Here is a 26,529-nt window from a genome sequence, read left to right on the forward strand (position 1 = left end):
GATTCCTCAGCAACAAACACAAACAAACAGACAAAACGGTCTTAGAAACCATAACCACTCTCCCCTACATCAAAGACATTTCCGAAATGTCTGCCAGACTACCCGGACCTCTTGGCATCAGGGTAGCCCACAAACCCACCAACACACTACAACAGCGGCTAATGAACTTAAAAGACCCTATACAGACAACAAACAAAACAAACATCATCTACAAAATAATAAAGCGTCAGCTTTTGTGCTCCTGAGATGCTGCTTGGCCTGCTGTGTTCATCCAGCCTCACATTTTATTATCTTGGATTCTCCAGCATCTGCAGTTCCCATTATCTCTCATCATCTACAAAATACCTTGCAAGAACTGTGACAAACACTACGTTGGACAAACTGGCAGAAAGCTAGCCACCAGGATACATGAACATCAACTAGCCACAAAACGATATGACCCACTATCACTCGTATCCTTACATACAGATGAGGAAGGACACCACCTTGATTGGGACAACACATCCATCCTAGGACAAGCCAAACAGAGACACGCACAAGAATTCCTAGAAGCATGGCATTCCAACCGGAACTCCGTCAACAAACACACTGATTTGGAGCCAAAATACCATCCCCTGAGAAAAAGAACAGGAAATGACATCATCAACTCAGGAAATGACATCACCAACCCAAGGAAGCCTAACCAGATAAATAGAAAGCGAGACATAACACCAGCGCTTCGTCGGAGGGTCACTGATGATGTTACCTAGAATGGTGACGAAATGTCTGAAAACTAACCTTCCAGCTCAGCGAGCAAACTCACATCCAGAACCTCAACCTGAGCTACAAATCTTCTCAAAACTCGATAGTGAGATTATCGTAATCCTATTGAATGACAGAGCGGGTTCAAGGATCCAAATGGCCTGTTCCTTTTCATTTTCCTATTTCTTATGGTCTAATGCATTGAGAGCCAGTGTCAGGGAATGTAGGTGCTGATGGATGAACGTTACTTGTTGCAAGTTGAGATAGAGGCAAGAGTTTTGGAAAAGCTGAAGTTTACCAAGAATGGAATGTCAGCTGAGCAAGTGTTTGAAATGTTTGGTCTGGAGTGAATAAAGCCATGGTAATGGGTGTGAGCAGCAAATAAGCATTAGGGAAGAGTTGTAGTATGTACTCTATGTGAGCATTAGAATTTGGGTGTGGAATGTCACCTCTAGATCAAAAAGGTCAAGATTGTGAGCGACAGATAGTTCAACCTCAGTGTGGAGAAGGGAATAGAAGCGCAGGTACTTGAATGGAACTCATAGCAGGGACCAATGACAACTTAAGGAATCTCCATATTTAATTAGAGAAATCAACCCAAAAACCATTGACTGTTATATTCCTGAAGATACATAGTAACTCATAATATTTGTATTTACTATGAATATTGAGCACCTGTAAACAAAGTTGTTTTTGGGGTTCTTGTATAAAAAAGTTTTAAGTTGTAGTGTTTGTGTGGGGTGGGGAGGGGTGATGAATATAACCTTTATATTTTTTCAACAGGTTATTACATTTGGTTTAAGTGAAGCTTTAACAGAAAAAAATATTTTGGACATAATTTCTGAGGACATTTTTCTTGCAAGTTTTGTTGATTCTTCAATAAGTGGTTTCTGTGATGCAAAAAACATACAGAATGCATCTGTAACTTTTACATTCAGCAGCAACAGGTCTATGAGATGCTCAGTTGAGTCTGAAGCACTTCACAATCTATAGAGTTCACCCATGTGAAAGGATCAATTATTGCTCCTTTGAGAGGGTGAAAGCATACTGTGCTTATTTGCTGCCCTCTGCAAATGTGACTTTCTATCCCATGAAGGACATTCCAAGATGCTTGCACGAGCACTTGGGAATATCACAGATTGAAGGGAATTGAGCTTGAATAATGAATAAGATAAGGATTTAAATTTGAGCTATTGTGGCCCTTGCCAAAAAAGGAACCTTTCACAAGCGAATTGCAAATCTCCATCAGAATTTTATAGCTGCAGGAATGTTTAGGCCAACCTCGGTTAATTATGTATGAAATCTTACATTGTGACTAGACTAACAACAGTGGGAAGGAGGCAGTGAATCAGCTTTCAAATAAAATTAATAGCTTTAAACCCAGAAAGGCAAGAGACTGAATGACCTATAAGCTGCAACACAATTATTATATGAGAGGCAACAAGGTGTAGAGCTGGATGAACACAACAGGCCAAGCAGCATCAGAGGAGCAGGAAGGCTGACATTTCGGGCCTAGACCGAACCGTTATTTATGCAAGTCATTGGCATTTTTCATTAGAGTTCAACAACAATCTGTTGATCATGGGCAGAGTAACAGCTGGAGGAGAAAGAGATGCTTACCTGTAAACATTATAGACCTGTGTGTTGCCATCTGTTCCTGGATATTCTTGGTACACAATTCAAGCTCACTGGTGCCTATGAATTTCAGCTTGCTCGTTAATATTCTTCAACAATATTTCACTATATGATTCAAATCTAATTAGTGAATCATGAATGATATACTGCTGTTTAGGTTATGCTAAGATCCCAAGTATGTTCAAATTGGCACAAGATTAGTGAATGTCACTTGCAGTAACTATATGATACAATTCTTCCAAATTCACCTTGGAATACTGTAAAAATTAAATGTACAAAGCTCAGCTGCATTTTTGGGTGGATATTCAATGTTATGGTTTATGATTTTTTTCAAATTTAATTAATCGTGATAAAATCTGAATTGCAATTAGTTTCACCAATTAATTACACACAGTTTAGAACTACATGAAAATAAAATCCAATTAAAGTATATATTTCAAGCTATAATACGTGGATTTTTACTGTAAACTTGAAAGGATTTGAATTATTATCATGACAGTGTATCTTGGTGTGCATCAGTTTTTCTTTACATTCAATGTTTATTAAGCATTTTTTTAAATTCTCAGTCATCTTTGGTATTGCAAACTTCTGTTTCCTTCCCTCCTGCTGACCTTCGGCTTTTTAGAAATGTTTATCTTCTCTGACTGACCTTCATCTCAGTGCCAGATTACCTACTAGTGAAGCATCATTCTTCCCTCTGACCTCAAAACCTGCTTTTTTTTTCCTACTAGTCATTCACAGTATGTTGGTGGCACTGGCTGAACTAGCATTTATTACCCTTCCCTAGTTTCCCTCGAGAAGGTGATGGCCTTCTTAAGCATTTCTAGTCCATTTGCTGCCATGGAGTTCCAGAATTTTGACCCAGCCACACTGAAGAAATGATATGTTTCCAAGATAGTAGGAACTGCAGATGCTGGAGAAAGAGATAACAAGGTAAAGAGATAACAAGGTGAAGAGCTGGATGAACACAGCAAGCTGAGCAGGAACACTGATGTTTTGGGTCTAGACCCTTCTTCAGAAATGGGGGAGGAGAAGGTGGTTCAGAAAAAAATAGGGATGGGGGGAGAAGCAGATAGAAGATGGATGGAGGAGAAAATTGGTGGAGAGAAGACAGACAGGTCAAAGAGGCGGGGATGGAGCCAGTAGAGGTGAGTGTAGGTGGGGAGTTAGGGAGCAGAAAGGTCAGTCCAGGGAGGATGGACAGGTCAAGCATCAGGATGAGTTTAGTAGGTAGGAGATGGGAGAGGGGCTTGAGGTGAGAGGAGAGGATAGACAGGAGGAAGGACAGGTTAGGGAGGCGGGGACAAGCTGAGCTGGTTTTGGGATGCGGTAGGGAGAGGGGAGATTTTGAAGCTTGTGAAGTCCACATTGATACCATTGGGCTGAAAGATTCCCAAGCGGAATGTGAGGTGCTGTTCCTGCAACCTTCTGGTGGCATCGTTGTAGCACTGCAGGAGACCCATCAAGTGCTACACCTGCCCCTACACCTCGCCCCTCACCCCCATCCCAGGCCCCAAGAAGACCACTTTCCATATCAAGCAGATGTTCACCTGCACATCTGCTAATGTGGTATACTGCATTCGCTGTACCCGTTGTGGCTGTCTCTACATCCGGGAAACCAAGCGGAGTCTTGGGGATTGCAACGATTTCAACTCCCCCTCCCATTCCTCAGACAACATGTCCATCCTGGGCCTCCTGCAGTGCCACAACCATGCCAGCCGAAGGTTGCAAGAATAGCACCCCATATTCCGCTTGGGTACCCTGCAGCCCAACAGCATCAATATGGACTGCACAAGCTTCAAAATCTCCCCTCCCCCTACCGCATCCCAAAACCATCCAAACTCATCCCTGCCTCCCTAACCTGTTCTTCCTCTCACCTATCCCCTCCTCCCATCTCAAACCCCACCCCCATTTCCTACCTACTAGCCTCATCCTGCTCCCTTGACCTGTCCATCCTCCCTGGACAGACCTATCCCCTCCCTAATTCCCCACCTACACTCCTTCCCTTTATTGGCTCCATCCCCGCCTCTTTGACCTGTCTGCCTCCTCTCCACCTATTTTCTCCTCTATCCATCTTCTATCCACCTCCCCTTCTCTCCCTATTTATTTCAGAGACCCCTCCCCCTTCCACATTTCTGAAGAAGGGTCTAGGCCCAAAACATGAGCCTTCCTGCTCCTCTGATGCTGCTTGGCCTACTGTGTTCATCCAGCTCTACACCTTGTTAGCTCATATATTTCCAAGCTAGTATAGTGAGTGGCTTGGAACTTGGAGGGATAGTGCTACTCCCAAGTATTTACTGCCTTTGTCATTCTAGATTGTTGTAGTTGTGGGTTTGGTAGGAACTGTCTAAGGAGCCTTGGAGAAAATTTCTACTGTGCATTTTACAGGCGATAAACATTGCTGCATTGCTGAGCATTGGTGGTGGAGGGAGCAAAACGTTGTGAATATGGTGCCAATCAAGTATGCTGCTTCGTCTCAGATAGTGTGAAGCTGCTTGTGTTATTAGAATTGCACTGATCCAGGCTCAAGAGGAGTATTCCATCACACTCTGATTTGCTTTGGTAATTGGTGAACAGGCTTTAGTGAGTTAATCACTGTGAGATTTCTGGCCCATAACCTATTCTTGTAGCTACTGCTCTTGTGTAGCTGGCCTAGTTCGGTTGCTGCTGAATAGTAACTCCTAAGATGGTGATATGTGGGAAAATTATTGATGGTAATGCCATTGAATGTCAACAGCCAGTGGTTAGATTCTCTGTTTTTGGAGATGGTTATTGACTGGCACTTGTGTAGTGCAAATGTTACTTGCCACTTATCAGCCCAAATACTTCCCCTCACTCCTGGCTCGTCTCCCGCACTCAAACTTTAGAAACTTGACACCATCCAAAACTCTGCTGCCAGCAACTGTCAGCAATTCCCTTGAAAAATCACATCGACTCAGCAGTGTTATGACTTTAAAATTCTTAAAATTGTTTTCAAATCCTACTTTAATAAAAGAAAATCTTTGGTGACTGATTTGATCTATAAATAATTAAGTATTGAAAAAGCATCAAAGCACTAATTTTCTTCAACCCTCCAACTCCCCAAGATGTCTGTGCTCTTTTAATTCTGGCCTATTATCACTATACTATCAGTTACTTTGCCTTCAGATGCATAGGTCTGAGATCTAGAATACCACCACCATTCCCCCCTCACCCCAAAAATTCCTCAAATATATCTTCTGGCCATGCTTTAGGGCATTTGATACAGTATCTTCCTATGTTGTTCGAGGTCAGATTTTGTTTGATAATGTTCCTGTGAAGCCCTTTGGGATGTTTCATTTCATGAAAGGTGCTACATAACTGTAGATCCTTATAACTTACAGCAGTAATGTGCATTTGTGGTTTCCTTATCTAAGGAAAAATATTGTTGCCAGAGATAGAGTATAACAAAGGTTCACAGGACCTGTTCCTAGGAAAGTGGGATTGTCCCCAGAAGAAAGATTGGGTAAACTAGGCCTGTATTCTCTTGAGTTCTGAAGAATAACGGGGTCATCTCATTGAATCCTACAAAGTACATAAAGAGATCAATGGAGTAACTGTCAATATAGAGTTCAACCTGGATAAATGCGAAGTGATGCATTTTGGAATGCCGAACTTAAATGCTGAATATAGGATTAAAGGCAGGATTCTCGGCAGTGTGGAGGAACAGCGGGATCTTGCTGTTCAAGTGCATAGCTCCCTCAAAGTTGCCACCCAGGTGGATAAGGTTGTTAAGAAAGCATATGGTATTTTGGCTTTCATTAACGGGGGATTGAGTTTAAGAGCCGCGAGGTTATACTGCAGCTCTACAAAACCCTGGTGAGACCACACTTGGAATATTGTGTCGAGTTCTGGGCGCCCTATTATAGGAAAGATGTGGAGGCTTTGGAGAGGATGCAAAGGAGGTTTACCAGGATGCTGCCTGGACTGGAGGGCTTGTCTTACGAGGAGAGGTTGACTTTTCTTGGACTTTTCTCTCTGGAGAGAAGGAGGAAGAGAGGTGACCTGATCGAGGTGTACAAGGTAATGAGCGGCATTGATAGAGTCGATAGCCAGAGACTTTTCCCCAAGGCAGGATTGACTGCCACGAGGGGCCATAGTTTTAAGGTGTTAGGAGGAAGGTATAGAGGAGACGTCAGAGGGAGGTTCTTCACCCAGAGAGTTGTGAGCGCATGGAATAGTTTGCCAGTGGTAGTCGTGGAAGCAGAGTCATTAGTGACATTTAAGCAACTGCTGGAGTTGCACATGGACAGCAGTGAATTGAGGGGAATGTAGGCTAGGTTATTTTATTTTTGGATTAAGATTATTCCACGGCACAACATCGTGGGCCGAAGGGCCTGTACTGCGCTGTACTTTTCTATATTCTAATATGACATTTTCCCTGTTTAGAAGTTTAGAAATAAGTGCAATGCCATTTAGGACCAAGAAGAAAATTTATTTTTGTTTTACTCAGAGCAAGGTGACATTTTGGAATTCTTATTCCTCCTATTGAAGCACAGTTTTGAGTATATTTAACATTGAGATTGAGCATATGTGTGATTATCAGTGATGTGAAGAGTAATGGGAATATTGTGGGTAAAAGCATTGAAGTGTTCGATCAACCATGATCATGAAGCAAACTTGACAGTCTGAATTACCTACTCCTTTTCCTATGTTTCTAGATGTTAGGTGCCCATTTTTATAATATTGAAAAATAAATGACTTAATTAAATTAAACTGTAGAAAGATTATATTTCAAATCATCTACAGCTTACCATTGAAAAATATGTTGGAACTTATGTGGATATATGTTTACATCAGTGTCATTGTGATCACAACATTCTTTCCGATGCAGAATTTAAGCAATTGCTGTTCAGTAATCTGAAGCCAATAGCAACAAAACATAAACGATAGTGGTATAAGAAATAAAAGTTTGTAAGAAGTTGGCTGATGTATTTTGGAAGGCCCTACTAATTAGAGAATGTAGGAGTAATGCCAAGCAGCTTTGAGGAGTGTGAAGGAGTTGTGAAATTATGCTATTAAGCCTAAAGAGAATTGCCTGTAAGTGACATAGCAAACACCATAAAAATCAGCTTAAAAATATCACCCTGAGGCCATATGCTTTCCTGTGTTGCGCCAATTTTTAATCCTGCATTGGAGGGAAAATCCACTCTGTTGCCATAAACTGATAGGGTGAGTTGCCAAACAATAGAATGTGCATTTCCCAAGAGGCTCTGCCTTCAACTTTATGAGAACATTTGATTCTGAAGGAGATATTTAGAGTTTGGAATGCAGTAGTAAGTGACATGCTTAATTGTCTACAACCATAAGGACAAACAAATTTAGTCAGTTTCTTTTTATTGTTTCTTTTTCTTTCGTCAGTAACACGTACAGCTAAACGTATGTGTACACCTTTTAGTCACAATTACAGTTATGTTTTCTGTTCTCATAGTTGCAGACTCAGTATGGTGGTATTTTAGATCATGATTCAATGGGCCATTTTTTTTTAGAAAAAGATATTTGCTGTATCTGATTTATTGCTTGAGACTTCACCTTCCTCACTTTTATTCTGGGTGAGTCTTGGCAGCAAGATGGGAGAAAGGATAACTGGGAGGTGAGAAAGTTGTATTACTTCCTGCTACATCAAAGTATTTTGGCTAACAAAAATATTCCTTATAAAATTTCTTGAATCTTGTCATTTTATAGTACCAAACTGAAATCAGATAGTGTTTTCAAACAGCTCCTTTTATTATTCCAAATATCATGCAAAGTAATTTACTATTTCTCTTGACCAAAATAGAAACATGAAGAGACAATTACTGCTGTTATTTGCTGGCATTCTTTATTTTAGCCATTAGCCACAGCAGTGTTTTTCAACCTGGTATTGTGACTGTTAATATTTCAGCAATGGAATATTTGAAATTCCTTTCTTAGAGCCATGTGTCCACGGAGCATGATAAATAATCTGGACATGAAATATTTTTATTTATAAACCAAATCAATCACTAATTAGGTATTGGCAAATCAAATAATCCAGGGTTGCTCTGTTAAGACCCAAAATCAATACAATCCATTCATTTCATAAGATAACGGAACAAAATAATGTTTTGTTTATTCCACTGAACGCCCTAAATTATGGGACATGAAAAGTCAGTTAGCAAATAACTCTTTCTGTAAGATGTTAGAAAAGGCAAAATGCATGAAACATCCGCTCTTATATTTTAGCTTAAAAAAAAATACAGCTGTCAAGTTACTTTGACAGAACGCATTAAGGAATGGCATCTCAGTTGCACCAACTGCCCTTCCCGCCCAGCACCTTGTGTCAGAAAAGCAGGCTTCATTTTCTTAATTCTTTGAATGTGGGTGTTACCAGCAAAATTAAGATTTGTTGCCATCTCTAATTGTCATTGAATTGAATACCACGCTAGGCCATTGCAGAAGGCAGTTAAGAGTCCAACACATTTGCTGTGGATCTGAAATTGCACGTGGACCAGACCAGTTAAGGAAGACAGATTTCCTTACCTAATGGACATTTAAGAACCAGTTAAACAGTATGGTTTTGTGTGGGGGAGGTTGTGCCTCACTAAGTTGATTGAGTTTTTTGAGGAGGTGACGAAGGTGATTGATGAGGGAAAAGCAGTTAGTGTTGTCTACATGGACTTGAGTAAGCCTTTGATAAGGTCCCTCATGGCAGATTGGTACAAAAGGTAAAGTCACATCATATCAGGGCAGAGCTGGCAAGATGGATACAGAACATGCTTAGTCATTGGAGACAGAGGGTAGTGGTGGAAGGATGCTTTTTGTCGTGGAGCACTGTGACTAGCAATGTTCCACAGGGATTAGTGCTAAGACCTCTGCTGTTCGTGACTTACATAAATGATTTGGAGGAGAACATAGTTGGTCTAATTAGTAAGTTTGCAGATGATACAAAGTTTGGTAGAGTTGTGGATAGTGAGGAGGATTGTCAGACAGTACAGCAGGATATAGATCGGTTGGCGGCATCCCAGAAAATGGCAGATGGAGTTTAATCTGAACAAATGTGAAGTGATGCATTTTGGAAGGTCGAGTACAGGTGGAAATTATGCAGTGAATGGCAGATTTCTTAGTAGTATTGATATGCAGAAGATCTGGATATGCTGGTCCACACATCACTGAAGGGGGCAGTGCAAGTAGATGAGGTAGTAAAATGGCCTGCAGAATGCTTGCCTTCGTTGGAAGGGGCATTGAGAATAAAGATAGATAAGTTTGCTGCAGCTTTATAGAACTTTAGTTAGGCCACACTTTGAATATTTTGTACAGTTCTGGTCACCACAGTAGCAGACGGATGTGGATGCTCGGGAGAAAGTAGTTACCAGCCTGGCATGGAGGATTTTAAGTGTGAAGAAATGTTGGATAGACTGGGATAACACAGTGCGAAGCTGAATGAACAGCATCAGAGGAGCAGGAAAGCTTGATCTTTCGGGTCAGGACCCTTCTTCAGAAAATGGATAGACTAGTCTTGTTTTCACAGGAATGCAGGAGGTTGAGGGGTGACCTGATAGAAATGTATAAAATTGTGAATAGCATGGATTAGGTGGAAAGTAGGAGGCTTTTTCCCAGGGTGGATGGGTCAATTAATAGAGGACATAGGTTCAAGGTGCAAGGAGGGTAAGTTTAAAAGACATGTACAAGGCACGTTTTTCACAGAAAGGATGGTGAGTGCTTGGAATGTGCTGCTAGAGAAGTTGGTGGAAGCAGACACATTGCAGCATTCAAGAAGCACCTGGACCAATATCTGAACAAGAAGGGAATAGAGGGATACAAATCCTGTAAGTGAATACAGTTTTAGTATGGAATGTGTAATGTAACGTGTCTGCTTCCACCAACTTCTCTGGCAGCACATTCCAGGCACTCACCATCCTTTCTATGAAAAACGTGCCTTGTACATCTCTTTTAAAACTTTCCCTCCTTGCACCTTGAACCTATGTCCTCTACTAATTGACCTGTCCGCCCTGGGAAAAAGCCTCCTACTGTCGGCACAGGCTCGGAGGGCCAAAGGATCAATTTCTGTGCTGCATAGTTCTTTGTTTTGTTCAGCTAAATAATTTCAACAGTCAATGATAGTTTAATGAATTCTATTGCTGAGACTAGTTTTCAATTTCAGAATCATTAATTAAACCTAAGTTCTACTGACTGCCATTTGAGCCAGTGTCCCCAGTGCAACAGCTTGAGCCTCATGATTACAGTGCAGTGACTTTACTGCTACGCCAGTATCCTTTAATACCAACTACAATAAACATTTGATGAATTTGAGAACAGGTATAATTTCTGAAAATAAGCATACCATAAGAAGAATGTATTGTGTAAAATGTAACATTGGATTTAACTGTTGCTTGGGAAATGCTTGATAACCAATCATTAATTCATTTCACACCTTGTGAGTTTGAGCATCCTTCCCTATAGTAAATAAATCAAGATGGCATTCCAGAAGGCTTAGGATTCTCTGTTTAGTGAAATAGGGCTGACATTGTAAATGCCTCACTGTTTCAGTATACTTCGTGTTCACATTAGTACTGTGAGTGAGGGTCTTACTGATGCTCATTTATAAAGGCTGCTTTCTCAGTGACTAATTGATTTGTGGTGCACATTAGCAATTAAGGTCATGTACAACTGTTTGAGTTTCGATATCATCCTTCTGTTGGAGGGTGGAGCTGTGAGCAATCAGTATTGAAGCACAGATTTGTGATCCAGGAACATCACCTTCTGAGTTTACTTAAAATACACTGCAGGCCCCCTAATGAGCTTATTGCAAGTCCAATAACCTATTAATGCCTGCATGTTGCACTAATTATGATAATAGACCTTTCAAACTGTCACATTCTAAATCTTAGATGCATGGAATTCTCCTTCAGTAATTTCAAGTGGTATCAATTCCAGGCACATGAACCTAATCCCCTCCCCAAACTCATGACACCAACATTCATTTCATGTTATTTTGTTTGACAGTCAACACTTTTCAAGAAAGTCACTAACAATCAATTATTGACTTAAGTCCAATTCAAGTCTTGTAACAGTGATAGTAATGACAAACATTTTCATTGGAATTTCTTCCAGCTTCTACACAGTCCTAATTGAAATTTTGCTTTGCATTCCGAGTAGTGATAATGATTTCTCTTGCTGCTTACTCAACTGAAGATACAGAACAAAATAAACATTGCATTAAGCTATGTTCAATAATTTCTGAAATATCGAATCTCATCAGGCAAGGACAGGAAAAAAGTTCTTGTGATCTCTTCATCAGACAGGATACATGTAAACCACTCACACCCATCCAACAATGCTGCTAACTGACCTCCCTACCTATCAGTTCTCAGCCTATAATACCTGACAAAAGAGTCTCAATGTGAAGGTAAAGAATATCTGCTGAATGTTCTTAGCATACATAATAACCCAGTGAATTTTATATTCCTACTCCTTATGTTCCTCCCATAAAACTAAGGATAGCACCACGGTGAAAATAGCGATCATATTGACCAATTGACTCCTGACCATGATGAATGCAAGTGGCATCCTTTAGAAAGGATAAAAAGTCTCATGAGAGCATTCTGCTTAAAGCTCAGACTCTGATGCCGAGCATATACGAATAGCCATTAATAGTGCATTGTATTAAATATCCTCATGAGGCCTTTGCCCCAAACCAGTGGTGTAATGAGAAACCAGTTTCATTGATTTCAATAGGAGAATGTGAGCTAATCTGTGAATATCAGAAAAATAATCATTTACCAGTTCACTGTGCTGCGTGCCCACCCATTTTTTTTCAAATAAAACAGTTTAGCCTGGGATTATACACTGCACCAGTTTTCATTAACATCAGAGTATCCACTCCTTGAAAGATGCAATTGCTCTTTCTAACCTCCATCGCCAAAACGACCCATAGGAAAAAAAATCAAAATGTCTCACCTTGTGAGAATACAGTTAATGAAAGGTGTTTCATGTTAGGTTTAATAAATTATTTTCCTATTGATTTTTAATACTAAGCAGGGAAAAATATTTCAACTAGAAATACTTCCTAAACTTGTCCTCAGTTTTAAGAAAAATGATCTTTTTCAACCTCCTATGACAGTTTTCCCCTTTCAGCTCTGTAAAACGTTAGCTATGCTACTCAGCTTCTTAGTGTCTCTATTTTAAGTTTTCTTTGAAATCATAATGACAATTGCAGAGCAGATACAAACTTCTATGATCCACAATATTTGTCAATTTGATGAGAACAATTTTGGGCATTATGGTACTTGAAAGAACTATACAGGATAGACAAATTGTGACATTGAAGACAGCATTACTATTTTGAAGCTCCATGCTCTAGATTTAACCTCCTCTCAATCTTTCTCAGCTGAACATGTGTTCAACAGTGGATGGATACCCACCATCTACTACGGCGGGCTTAACAACATTTACACAATGGCTATCAACTGCCATTAGGTCCTTTCTGTCTATTAAAAAAACACCTTGTTCTGCAAGAAAGGTAAAATTCAGTTCGAGTGTATTTGGGGACTGTGACCATCATGGGTGAATAGCTAGAATTGTGTGCAAAATGTGAAATGTGGAATAAAGTTTTCAATGTTGATAAGTTTGTAAAGTTGAGGTGAAGTTTTTGGTGTTAGGTATGAATTGGGATTGTTCATCGGTATGCTATGAGGGTATGATGCATGGAGTAATGTGTGAACCGACAGGTGTAGCCGATGGTGTGTAGATTTTACCTTGACTATTCATGTAGTATCATTGAACATCTTAATCCGTGACCAAAGATTAACCTCGAAGAAAACAGATGGACCTTCTGAATCCTCTGTGTCATACCACCTGCCTGTGCACTGAATTCACTCAGAAATTATCTTTTCGGAGGAAAGTGTCCTGGATGGTGAATTTCAGCCGTGATCTCATGAAACTTTCCAAGGGCAGTGGAGAGGTAGTTTCCCACAGAGTAGTATGGATTTGGAGAAGGATTTAGAAATGTTAAAATACCAAGCACCCAAATTTAGTTGGTTTAAGGCAGCAACCTTGGATAATTCATGGCCTAGAACAATAGAAGAAAAATTGCATAAGTGACCTGAGGAAATGGATAAATTCAACTTTAGTCCAATGGCAAATATTATAGCTTTAGTCTTTATGAGAACGATAATGCAAATTGAGCCAAAAACTTTGGACCAGCACAGCATTTAAATTGCAATCAGCATTGTGGCTTCAGTCAATACTTTGTTCCAAAGAATTTTTTTTTCTTTTCACAGATTGTCAAGTGAAGGGAAGTTTACCAGAGTTTCTTCTAGGGTTACTGCAATGCAGTGTTTTCCCTTCTGTAGTTTTGCTTCTCCAGGTTAGCATAGACTGAAGGTGGATAAACATCTGTATGAGGTTGTACTGTGGGATCTGATGAGGTGGGCTTCATGGACTGACAGTCTTTTTTTTTTCCCCCTTTTCAGAATGTTATAATTCACAGGCACTGAAAAAATTCTTAAACAGCTTGGTTCTTACATTTTCCCAGTTTGTTTCATCTATAACTGCCTTCTCTCTTCACTCTCATCTACGAGAGACATATTTTCCCTATCAAAGGTTGAGTAGATGCCTTACTAGGAGAAGAAAGATGTCTTATTTACCTATCTATCTATATTTTTCCTTTTTTGGAATAAAATCATGTGCAGAAAGGGCAAATCAGCTATAATGTCTCCCAGGGTCTTTTGAAAAGCAATCCAGTTCTTCCAGCTGTTCCCTCGGATCCCTGCAATTTTTCTTCTTCAAATCTTGTCGGTTGGAAGGGACTTGTGGGCCAGAATGGTTAGAGACAACCCCTTCACCCTCAGCGTATTTGTGACCTGAAAGGTGCCAATCACCAGAGACATGACCTTCATTGGGAAGCATAAGTCAAATGAGGCCGGAGCGAGGACTCTTGGCAGTGTCAGCAAGGAGTGATGCATGGAGTAATGTGTGAACGGGGAATCCATGAGGACTGGAAGACCTTGCAGAAGCCCGGAGCCTTGGATAAAACCAAATTTGAACAGAAGATGAACACTATCTTAAGTAATTTCTTTTCATTCTTTTTGTCACTCAAAATGGCATTGGATTGTGGCAACAAAACACTTTTCACTGTATTTTCCGAGATACGCATGACAATAAAATCATTCATTCATACATATTTTTCTCTATGGAAAGTGCTTCATTTCTATGTCTCCATTCTTTTGTTTGGTAAGTGTATCCTAGGATGGTTCAAACTAGATAAATCGAGTTGAGGAGCATAAATAATATCTGGTGAGCTACCGATTAACCATGACCTAAAACAATGCTGTATCAGGCTGATGGCTGAATGGCCTATTAACTGTTTTTATATCCCTCTATCCCTTTAACAATATAGCCATGATACTTCATGTGCAGGTTCACAAGCACACCCTATATTAATCCCATCATACAGCAAGCTAAGATACAGTATGCTGTAGCTGTCGATCCCAAAGTATAGTCACTGGAATTATACATTGACAAAGAATTAAATAGTTTACCGATCTAGTAATGTGTGAATTGTACACAAAACATAATTCTGTATAACTTTGGTGACCAAATTTAGTTTTTATTTTAGAGTGGCAACACAGCTCCCAGCCTTAAGAAACAGCACAAGACACATTTTTAGTCTTTTAACTTTAATATCTAATTTCAACAATTTTAGACTTAAACAAAGGTTTTTTTTCCCCAAGCTGAATGATGTTCATGTGGGATAAATGCACAGCATTTTTGCAAATGAAGAGAGGTTGAAGGATGATTTATTGTTTCAGGTGTGGATTCTCTATGGGAACACGGTGCTGCTGGTGCAATCTGTAGCATTGGGGGGAAAAAAAACACAAAGCTACATAAGACAATACCGTGTCTAATGACTGAAGGGTTGCTCAAAGAAATAAGCTTAAAAGATTGTGTGGAAAGAGAAAAATGTGGGAGAGAAATAAAAGGGCAAGGTGTGGGGAGGAGGTCCAAAGATTAGTGTCGAAGCATAAGAGCACTCAACCACCAATGACATAGCAGTTAAAATCAGACATGTTCAAGAGGTCAGAATTTTGGATGAGAGCAAAAATCTCTGAAGGTTGCGGGGCCAGAGGAGGTCGCAGAAAAGGTGAGAGCAATCAGAATTTTTTAAAAAGCCGAAAGAGCATGTGGAGGCAGTAAATCGGGATCAAAAACAGAAGTTGCTGAGAAAGCTCGGCAGTTCTGGCAGCGTCTGTGAAGAAAAAATCAGAGCTAACATTTCGGGTCCGGTGACCCTTCCTCGGAACAGAATTTTAAAATCCATTTTTATACCTTTTCATTTTGTTTATGAATGATTGGAGCTAGCTTTGTGATCTTTGATTTATTTCATTGTGCTGTCTAATGCCTTGTCATCTCTTCCATCTAAATAATTCCTGTTTTACAGACGAACATGCACAGCTTATTCTATTTATTTTCTTGTCTGTGTACCCACTCCTCTCACACTTCAGGATGATGTCTTGTTACATTCAAATGCTGTTCAACCTGTGATGTCTTGTAGTCCTAACAGAGTTCAAAGCTTGTCACCCCAGAGATACTGCCTGGTCTGATGAGTGTATTCAGAACTTGTTTCTCAAATATCCAGCACAAGTATTTTAGTAGAAGAATGAAATGTTTGATCTCGTCAAAGCAACCTCACATTTTATTATCTCTCCTGAGATGCTGCTTGGCCTGCTGTGTTCGTCCAGCCTCACATTTTATTATCTTGGAATTTACAACATCACAAGTGTTTTTAATATTGTGATTTTTAATGGCTCACATCTCGGCGCAAAAAAACAGAAATTGCTGGAGAACCGCAGCAGTTTGGAGAGAAAGCAGAGTCAATGTATCTGGTCCAGTGACCCTTCAGAACTAGACCTGACATGATGACTCTGCTTTTTTCTCCACAGATGTTTTCAGACCTGCTGAGGTCCACCAGCAATTTTTGATCTTTAATTCAGATTCCCAACATCTGCAGTTCTCTTCTTTTGTTCCCTGTCTCACGATGCTGTTTTCAGCAATGACTGTAATATCATAAGTAATTCTCATATTGAATGATCGCAAATCAAAGAGCTCTACTGTTACTAACAGTGACTAGATTGCAAAGTGCATATTAAGTCCGAGATTTTTCAAAGATACTTAGCCAAGCCAGTGAAATGCTTTGTACGTTGTGTTTTTACTGTATTCTGTAACTAAATGGAAACCAAGACAGATTACTTACATAAAAGACAAAGTTTGTGAAAAATACAAAACAATGAAAGAATTATTGCATGACTATTATTTCTTTATTGGTGCATTACTTTATCATCTGTAGCATGATCGTATGTCTTTTTTGGCCATGGGTTAATTAGAGATTAATTGATTTTCATTAATTTCTTTAGCTTGGCAGCTGCTCACTTTTTCATCTTTGGAAGAGATGATGTAATTTTACAGATTATAAAGAAAATGCTTGAAATATGGTACTTAAACTGCACATGACTTCAAATATGCATTCATCAATTTCCTTGCTATTACGCATGGTCAACTTAAGACCAGGTCTGGTGTTCATAGGATGCAGATTTAGAGGAAGGGAGATAATGTGCCAGGACAGAAGTTGTATGTCAGGGACTATTTTGAAGTTTCTGCCCTTGTCATTTATGTTGCCAATTTTGCAACATTTGTTTTCATTTACAGGTCAGACACCAAGAAATAAAAAGAAACTAACGTATTAAAAGATCTCCACTGTCTGAAGGGTGTAATCACAGCATAATAAGCACATACAATTATGAGTTTAACACAGGAACTTATGAAGGAAAATATTAACAGAATATGCACTCAAATACAAGATTTTTGATTTTTTTTTAAACGTTCATAAATCAACAGAGATGCCTTCAGTTTTAGGGATCAGAAAATCTGTTTCCACATTGCAGAAGTATAATATGGATTTTGAGGATGTGATGGCAACAATGACATTGAGGTATACAAGATAATGAGAGGCATAGATAGAGTTGATAGCCAGACACTATTTCCCAGGGCAGAAATGGCTAGCACGAGGGGTCATAGTTTTAAGCTGGTTGGTGGAAAGTATAGAGGGGATGTCAGAGGCAGGTTCTTTACGCAGAGAGTTGTGAGAGCATGGAATGCGTTGCCAGCAGCAGTTGTGGAAGCAAGGTCATTGGGGTCATTTAAGAGACTGCTGGACATGCATATGGTCACAGAAATTTGAGGGTGCATACATGAGGATCAATGGTCGGCACAACATTGTGGGCTGAAGGGCCTGTTCTGTGCTGTACTGTTCTATGTTCTATGTTCTATAATTTATTTAATTGCAAACGAAAAAGTGCCAACACCAGGCTGAGTAGGTGTAATTATGACATCTTCCTAACTTGTGATATTATCTGTTCAATATCTTTTCACATTCTTTTACATCTCAGCAATGTTAAAGCCAGTGATTGGCGAAGACAGTCCAGCACATAGTAGAATTATTCTGTTTAATTAAAAATGCCTGGAGTAGGTGGAAGTTATTGTCAGCAAGTGTTGAATAATTCTCAACTGTGGTCAGTTTCTCTTAAGAATTCATCGTTGTTCTCAGTTTCAGAACAAAACCTGAAGAGCAGTTTGGATGCCATGGAACGACAGATCCAATGTCTTGAAAGGGATATCAAGAAGTTTCCTGAAACAGAAGATGAACATGATAAATTTGTGGAAAAGATGTCCATATCCTTTTTTTGTGTCTAGGGTTTATAATCTTGAAAAGTCTACACAGACAATGAAATCTTATCACATTGATCACCATCATGGTCATTAATAAACATCAAAAGCTGGCAATACATTATGTTGTGCTAGAACGCATGTCAGCACTACCTCTTGCACAAGTCTTTTACAACCAGTTGTAAGCCAAAGTTAAAACACTCATACTCAGCATACTCAGTAACCAGAAAGACCTTTCACTGTTTTAATTGAATATTCCCAGGTGGCTGACATTTGTGCCTTTGGCAAACTGGGAGTTATCATCAGGTAAGTGACACGCTTCAACCGTTAATCTCAATATAAAAGCTTCCAATGAATCCTTTAAATGACGTAATAGCAGGTATTTACAGGTGCACCTGTGCACATCAGATTCCAGGCAACCCATGTTCATCATTGGTGGCCTTTTGAAATCAACAAATTAACTTGGGGATTACTGTTGACTGCAACAAGAGTTAGCAGCCCCAGTTCACAATATGAGTTATGGATCTGCAACAAACTATAAATTTAGGATTTTGCTGCAGAGGTAAGGAAACGGTATTTAAGAATGAAGCTTCAAGGAGCTGGCTTGTTGATGTTCAGTGTGAGCTAAACAAGTGGTGAAGCTGGGGGCTTTGAGTGGCAAGTCAGTAAACTATAAAAGTAGTGTTTCTTGTGAATTAATGTTTCCCTTTTTGCTTTGGATGTTTACTTGTGGGTATCACCAACTCAAGACCCTAAAATAAAATTCAAGACAAACTCACACTTGATGAGACTTGCACTCACATGCAAAGTTGCCTAAGCTTACCTGACAGTCAGAGGAGAAGGAGTTATCAGCTCTCCTTCTGGACGAAAGCAGTTGTTCAGCTAGCTAACTATTCTCTCAGGCCACAGTTTAATCTACCTTCTGAGTGGTTGCTTACCCACATGATTGGCTCTGGATAGGCCAAACCTGCTGCCTTAAGGTTCAACAATTGGCCAGTTCTTTCCTGGCAGCCTCAGCGAATGTTTTGATTGTCTTACATCACTAGTTCTCTGCCCTCCAGCCCTCTCGCGATTAATAAGACAATGATCTCATCTCTGCCCACTTCTCTAAGCAACTAGCCCACGTGGCACAATTGTTATAAATTTATCAATAACCTGAACCTCATCAATTTAATATTAACCTTACCGACAGCACCATTTTGCAGATTTTCTTTTGTTCATTTCCTTTAACAATTGCACCATTATACCACATGAATCACACTATATGCTATAGAATCAATATAGCCAGATTTCAGGAGTAAAAAAATCATTTAAACTTTGAATTAAAAAATCGTGTTTTTCCTGACAAGTTAATAGTTTCAGTCAAACTCCATTTTACAGACTTAGCATGTTTCAGCCTACCTCCCCTCCTCCTCTACAGGCACTTGTTTCTTTATCCAGTTAATTGTTGTGTATGTCCATCACTTTTCCGGTGACATGTCATTTATGGGAGCAATGGGAAGATTCTAAATAATGTTTATATTATTTCAATACAATTGAAGGAAACCTTTGGTCAGAACATTCCCAACAACTGTAGGAAATTCAGAAAGGTAGTGCTGGAGGTTAGAGGATAACTAATTGGATGCATGGCCTAACTTCAGATTCCTGATATCAGTTTAAAGTTTTGATATTAAGGTCTCAAAACCTTTCAGACAGATTGTACTTTCTCACTGTAATAGTCAGAGAACTTTTTCATCATTCATTTGCCTTTCATATATACTCATTAATACCCCCCAAACCACTGGAATTACATTGGCAGTGACAAATCCTGTTCAGCAAAAACAAAAAAACTCACAAACCTGAGTATATAATAAGACGTGTGATTAAAAACATAGTGGAATGCTGGAGAAAATCAGCAGGTTAAGCAGCATCTGTGGAGAGTGAAACAGAATTAATGTTTAACTCCAGTATGGATCCTCTTTGGACTGTTCAGTTGGCTCTCTTATCAATGAGGATATGCATATTTATGAACCCTCTGTCTTCTGTTAGTCGTTTAATTGTCTGCCACCATCCATGACGGGATGCAGGAATGTGGAGTTTGGATCTGATCTTTGGTTATAAAATCACTTAACCTTGCCTATTGTGAGATACTTGCGTTGTTTATCATGGAAGTAATCCTGTATCTTGCCAGGTTGTTACTTTCCGTTTTTAGTATGCCACATTTTTGATTGATCTCCTTCCTGATGCTCATGAGAGAGTGGGGGATCTGCAGTGCAGGTCACCGATTGTGCTCTGCTATAGATGTCCCACATTGCCCTATGGATGCTCAATTTTCAATTGCTGGATCTGTTGAAATTTGTCCCAGTCAGCATACTGTTGTTTCCGCAAGCTAAGATAGAATGTAGCCTACATGTAAAAGTTACTTTAACCAAACTACGTGGGCATAGGCACCCCTGCCTGAGGGGAATGATCTCTAACATTTGGACTTTCCACTTCTTTGTTTGGCATTCAGTGAAATGTTGCTTTTTTGTTTTCAGTTTTGCTCTGATAACTTCCGACATCATTCCCAGGCCAGGACATCAGCATGGAGATACTCTGGAATACAATGGGTTTTATGCACATATTTCTCCAACGCCACTGACTAACAGACATTCATTCACTGGAGAGATGTGGAGGAAATACACTGTGAATGTGACCATGCACTTAGTCATGTTCCTTCCAGACAGCAGCAGTGGCTGACAGCCGCAATGCTCCAAACATAGCTCCATAAGTTGCACATGTGAACACCAGTGGCAATCAGTGGCCATCAGCTTTGGTTCTTTCACGCTTACACTAATCAGAACCCTTCATAAATGCTTGTCAGCAGGGAACTTTTCTAAGAGGAGATTAGAAGGTTTTTTTTAAATTCATCAGAATCAGGATTCAGGAAACGGCCTTGAGAAACGAGACATCATTTAATCTCGAATGACAAGAAAGTGTTCATTGGTTGAAAGATCATTGACCTGACGATGCAGCAAGAGCAGTTAACTGTCCGTCTTAATTCTCAGACTCCAACAGGTCAATTCTGATTGGTCAGGGCATTACCATGGCGAAACAGTAGAGTTTGGCTGTCACCATCACTTCTTATTAAGAAAAACGTACAATGTTGATAGAAATTCATTTTGTCTACTGAAACAAGTTCCGAAGTATTTATGTATGTAGTTTCTAGTACATGCTAATGCCTCTCACTGCAGGACTAGTTGACTGTCTTAAAAATTGGTTTCCAGTGTAACCCTTATCACAGTTGGATTATTTAATAAATAATTTCCAACATCTGAATTAAACCTATTCTAGCTGTGAGCCTATGTGACTGCTGTGCCCACCAGAACATAATGCTGAGCCTGCTGTAGATAAATGACCCCAAGAAATGAATGTCAATGTGCTGGTCGAGTTGGGGAGAAATATCTTTCACAGTGGATCCTCTGATCGTCCTGATTCTTCCTCCTTGGAAATGGCCATTTAAGATGGTGCTGGGAGAGTGCCTGCGGGCTGGGGTTTATCTGTTTTGCCCACTGGAGTGGGAGTGGGATTCAGATGCTGCTTATTTAGCCATGAGGAATTATCGTTGCCATGAAGCCCACCACATTATGCAAGAGCCTTTAAGATGTTGCCACTTCATATGCAACTGCGAATGATGCAATGAAGGCTTTCTCAGTTGACATGCAAAACCAATCTACCTTTCTGCTCAGACAGTTAGATAGCAATGTAAATGCCTGTATTTGTATTACTTGTAAGAATGGAGTTAAGTGTTCTGAATAAACCCTGCATCCATTTCATCAAAAAAATAGAGTAGATGAAAGAAATATAAAATTTTATAAAATATCTAACTGAAATATCCCTGAGGTATACTGATTGAAGCTGCCTTTTATCATTTCGCCTTACCTCATTGCAACCTTTAGGGAAAAATCTATCAATACGTATGTTCTGCTTGTTAAGATGCAAAGTCAGTAACTTGATGTTAAATGAGGCGCTGAATATTGTAGGTCATTTTCTGTTTAAACTGAGAGCCCTCTCAAATGAGAGACCCAGTTCCACTGTCACCGAGGTTAATTGAGACATACGCAGTGCACATGAAACATTCAACAGAGACTCCTGCCAATTAGTATTGCTATGGCAGTTCTCTGCAGTGGCAAACTTCAAATGCTTGGTGCCCCTAGGAGCATAGGCATGGCCTGACAGAGCATTGCAGCTCACTCATCCTTTTACAGTGCTGTAATCTCATTATTTCGAGCTGCCCACAGGCACTGATCTCCAGGCTGCCTTTCTTAATCAAAGTGGCCTCCAGTTCCCATCCTTTGAAAACAGTGGGTGGAATTTTGTTTACATTAATGGGCAAGGTGATTCTTAAGGCTAGAGATTCTTTGGAACTGCAGTCATCCAGACAAGTGGCGAGAATTCCATCACACTCCTGTCAAGTGCTCTTTGTTGATGATCGAGCTTTGTGGAGTTGTGAGATGACAAGTATCCCTGGCCTCTGACCTGCTGTTGTAGGTGCTGTGTTTATGTGGCGAGTCCAGTTGAGTTTCTGGATAATGGTGACCCCAAGGTTGTTGATAGTGGGGGATTCAGTGACACTAAAGCTGTTGAATGCCAAGGGATGTTAGTTAGATTGTCTCTTATTGGATATGGTCATTGCCTAGTATTTTTATGTGTTAGTGGAGTGAGAGGTCCAGTTTAGTGTCTTTGTGTGGGAGTGTGGTGGTGGTGAAAAGCTCTTCATGGAGTTTTGTGTCACTAGGGGATAGGTAGACCATGGTCGATAACTGCTACATGTCAAGTTCTATGCCTGTTTAGCTTCACTCCACTTTCGCCAAGATGGGAGGAGGAGCATGCCTCCGTATTCTGGTAAGCTATTGATTATGAATTAAATGCATTTTTTTCCTGAAAAGGCATTGGCAAAAGTTAGAACAAAACTCCAGCCTCTGGGACTATAAATATTATTTTATGTCCTTTGAAATCCTGAAACGAAAATTAAAACTTTATTTGAAACCTGTCCTATCGTCAGCCTTAGGGGAACCTTGTGTGATGTTGCTATAAATCAGTAATAGTAAATGCCTGCTTCAGCAGTATTTGGTGCCTTTCCATGAAGTAAATTTTCCTTCCTTACTTGGTCTGGCCTACACCAGTGTAGTTATTTTATTACTGTCCGACAGACAGGGATACAGAATAATCTGAGGTACAAATAAAATTCTTACATAGCTATTATTCTTCATTGTTCTTAAAAAATAACTAATATTTATGACTACTAATATTTGTGCAACATAAGTTGTTACATACGCAGGTGTTTATCGCTTCTTAGCTATAATGACACACCATGATGGTGAAAACCAATATGATCTGGCAATTGAGAATCTAGCACTTTATCATTATGGCAGTCAGCAATCATTTTCAAAGTTTATAGGGAGCTGAGGCAAAACTTCTCCTGAAAAAGGCACTTGGCCCACCAGTAGTGGCAAAGATTGAAAACAAAAGCTGCTGGAAATCACTTGTGGATCAGGCAGTATCCATGGAGAGAAAGCAAGCTAACATTTTGAGTCGAGATCTCCCTCCATGGATGTTGCCTCCTGTGATTTCCAGGACTTTTTGTTTTCAGTCCAGCATCTGCAGTAATTTGCTCCTACTTATTAATAGTCGCAAAGAATTCAGCGTGCATATGTTAAACAGATTCCAACAAAGGTGAGAAATTATGGTAACAGGATGAAAGAAAAAGGGAGGGCTAAGTCATCTATGAAATGTGTTCGCATTTGCTCAGTGTAAACAGGGATCTGAAGTGAAGTCACAGGAGTAAAGTCAGGAATGCACAGGATTCAATGTCCATCTTCCATTAACTTAACTCCATTTACCTGCGTTTATTGGTCATGGTGCTTAAGTTTTCTGCATGCTCCCAATGAGAGAAGAAAAATTAGCCAGAATTCCTTTTCCTGATCATCTTGCGAAATGTACATCTGTGAACTGGCTTGGCCGTCTGGCACTCTGTGTTAGTGCTCAGGTGAATCCTGGTCACTCTGAGGAATATCACTTGGAGTCCGTACCGTGAGTAGAAGAGGAGAAAATTAGAAAAGTCTGCAAGGAAAGTGTATGATGTTGAAATGAAGAATCAAATGGAAGACATGCTTGCTTTTATTGCAAATGAAAATAAGAAAAAGGGTAAATAGTTAGTATCATGAATCAAATTGACAAGAGAGAAAGGATCTTAAGCATCTTTTTTGAAGTGTTTTCTAAGTTGAAACTTCTGAAATCTTAAGTTTTTAGTAAGCACCAAAATATTTCTGAAACCTATGCTGTGCAATGATTGTCCTTTACCTTTCTACCTCATCTTTAACAAATTTAAAATGTAGCTTTTGATGACCTCTAAGTGAACTTGAAGGCAACATTTTAATAAATTAATGTAAACTGGGAATTGAACCATGAAAGTATGAGAACATGAACTCAGCAGAAGCACATTCCATGTTCTGAAAATCAATTTAAATTATCATGTCTGGAGAGCATTTTGTCACAATTTTCACGTACTAGAATTCCAGTATGTACTCAGCACTGTACATGAATTATGGTCCGGGGCATTCGGTCTTATACAGTGCACAACTTTTTTTTTCAGTAATTTCTGGTAGAATTGCTTGGAATTGTTTTTAATCCTACAAAGATGATATTATTATGGAATTGCATGGACAATGATCTGAACATGTATTGGCACAGCTGTACTGTTTCAGAAAATATACAGGGATACAGGGGCATAAGTCATTCTCAGCAGAAAAAGTAGCAGGATACATTGGTATGCGAATTTGATAATTAAAGCTACCATTCTCTGACATTCCCATAAGTAGACATTTGGAATTTTAGACATATGCTCCTTTGGTGAGTAAACTAAGATTCGAAGGCCTGTCACAGAGCAAAGCAGGCTGTACTTAAATAAATTAGGGTGTAGAAATGGTAGAACGTAGTTTCTACATGCTGTAAGGACAGTAACTCAGATTATTGATTAGACAGTACATTTAATGGAAAGAAATTTATTGCTCTCTTTATTGTAGACCTTTTTTGTTAAAATGTTAGATCATTGCAAGGTGATTCAGTCTTCTTCACTTGAAAGTTATGAAGTTGTCTTTGTTTTTTTCTCAAGATGAAATGCTGCATTCTTTGATGCTTCAGGTTAATGTTTGGCTTAAATTGATCTTATTTACCGATAAAGATGTTTTAATTATTAGTATATTTTTTCTACCAGCAAAATATTTTATGCTTACTCCTTGGAATTTAGTTTATTCGCCTGAGAGTTCATTGTCTCTTGCATTTTACTGAAATTAATTATCTTAATTAATTTTCTTCAGGCAGAAGAAGAATTGTACTGTGAAATTAACATCAGTATATATTTTATATTCGTCTTCCATTTATACTACTTGCAATTTGTTAGTAATGTTCTAAAACTACACGAATGACCAGGAATCAAGTAATTGTTGTTTGAAAATTTTAGTTTTTACATTTTTGTTAAAGAATGCTGTCTTTAATGGTTTCATATCAGTTAACAAACACAAATAGTGATCTCCTGACCATGAAAAACTGAAGCTTCTAATAATGCCATAAAGAGAGAAATAGATTGTTACTCCAGATGGTTTCACAATGAATGAAGGACAGAACAACTAATGCCTCATTTACCTACTGATTCCTGGACTTGCAACTGAGGTTGGAATTTCACAGTTTTAAATAACTCATTCAGGGTTGTAACAAGCATTTTTGGCCTGGCACTTTAAAACTAAACTTCTTACAATGAGGTAATCTATTTCTTAATAGTTCTAAATTATGTTCATTCTTTAATACTGTTTCAGCGGTACAGCTTCAGCCAAGACTTCTGCAGACCTGCCAGCTGCAATCTAAATTGCATTTTTCATGATTTAGCAGTTTCAATCAGAAGGAAAAAAGTCAATCTCTGATTTTGGGAGATTTTTTTTATTAGCTAGCAATGTAAAAACCCATTGGCCTTCAATAACTATATCTCTGACTGAGCTTTTAAAGAAATCACCACAGTTACAGTAAAACGTACAAATTAATCATTGAAGCTCTTCACAAACAGACAAAATCCACATGCCACCAGTTCAAACTGTAAAATAATTAATATTAAAATGTATATAAATTAAGCATTTTACACCACACCTTGCATTTTGGCCCAGCTGAATCAGGATACAATTCTACCTCATTTTTAATACTTCAGTAATTGTTTGGTGTTTGCATTTAATTATCGATTTTTACCCCGAATTTATTTTTAATAAACACCCAGGCAATCAAATTGCTAACATTACAGATAAAATAAAACCTAGAAGCAGTTAGTTATTTTTGGAACTTCTAAAATCTAGCATCTAGCAGTGTGTTTTGTCAGTAATGCATTATATTTGTTTTAATTTTCTTGTCAAAGAAAATCAACATTTTATTCATGTAAATTTAAAAGCTGCT

At 39.1% G+C, this 26,529-nt stretch overlaps 1 protein-coding gene across 5 annotated transcripts in view; it reads left to right on the forward strand.

Moving 5' to 3' along the window:
* diaph2 (diaphanous-related formin 2) overlaps nucleotides 1–26,529 on the forward strand; it is a 632,555-nt gene that overhangs the window by 450,799 nt on the left and 155,227 nt on the right. For all 5 annotated transcript variants that reach the window (XM_059651484.1, XM_059651487.1, XM_059651485.1 and 2 more), the window contains one exon: nucleotides 17,957–18,080. In XM_059651484.1, coding sequence (XP_059507467.1) covers nucleotides 17,957–18,080 — 124 coding nt within the window. The remainder of the gene's footprint in view (nucleotides 1–17,956; nucleotides 18,081–26,529) is intronic.

This window comes from Stegostoma tigrinum, chromosome 15 (genome assembly GCF_030684315.1).
Source record: "Stegostoma tigrinum isolate sSteTig4 chromosome 15, sSteTig4.hap1, whole genome shotgun sequence".
Lineage (NCBI taxonomy): Eukaryota > Metazoa > Chordata > Chondrichthyes > Orectolobiformes > Stegostomatidae > Stegostoma > Stegostoma tigrinum.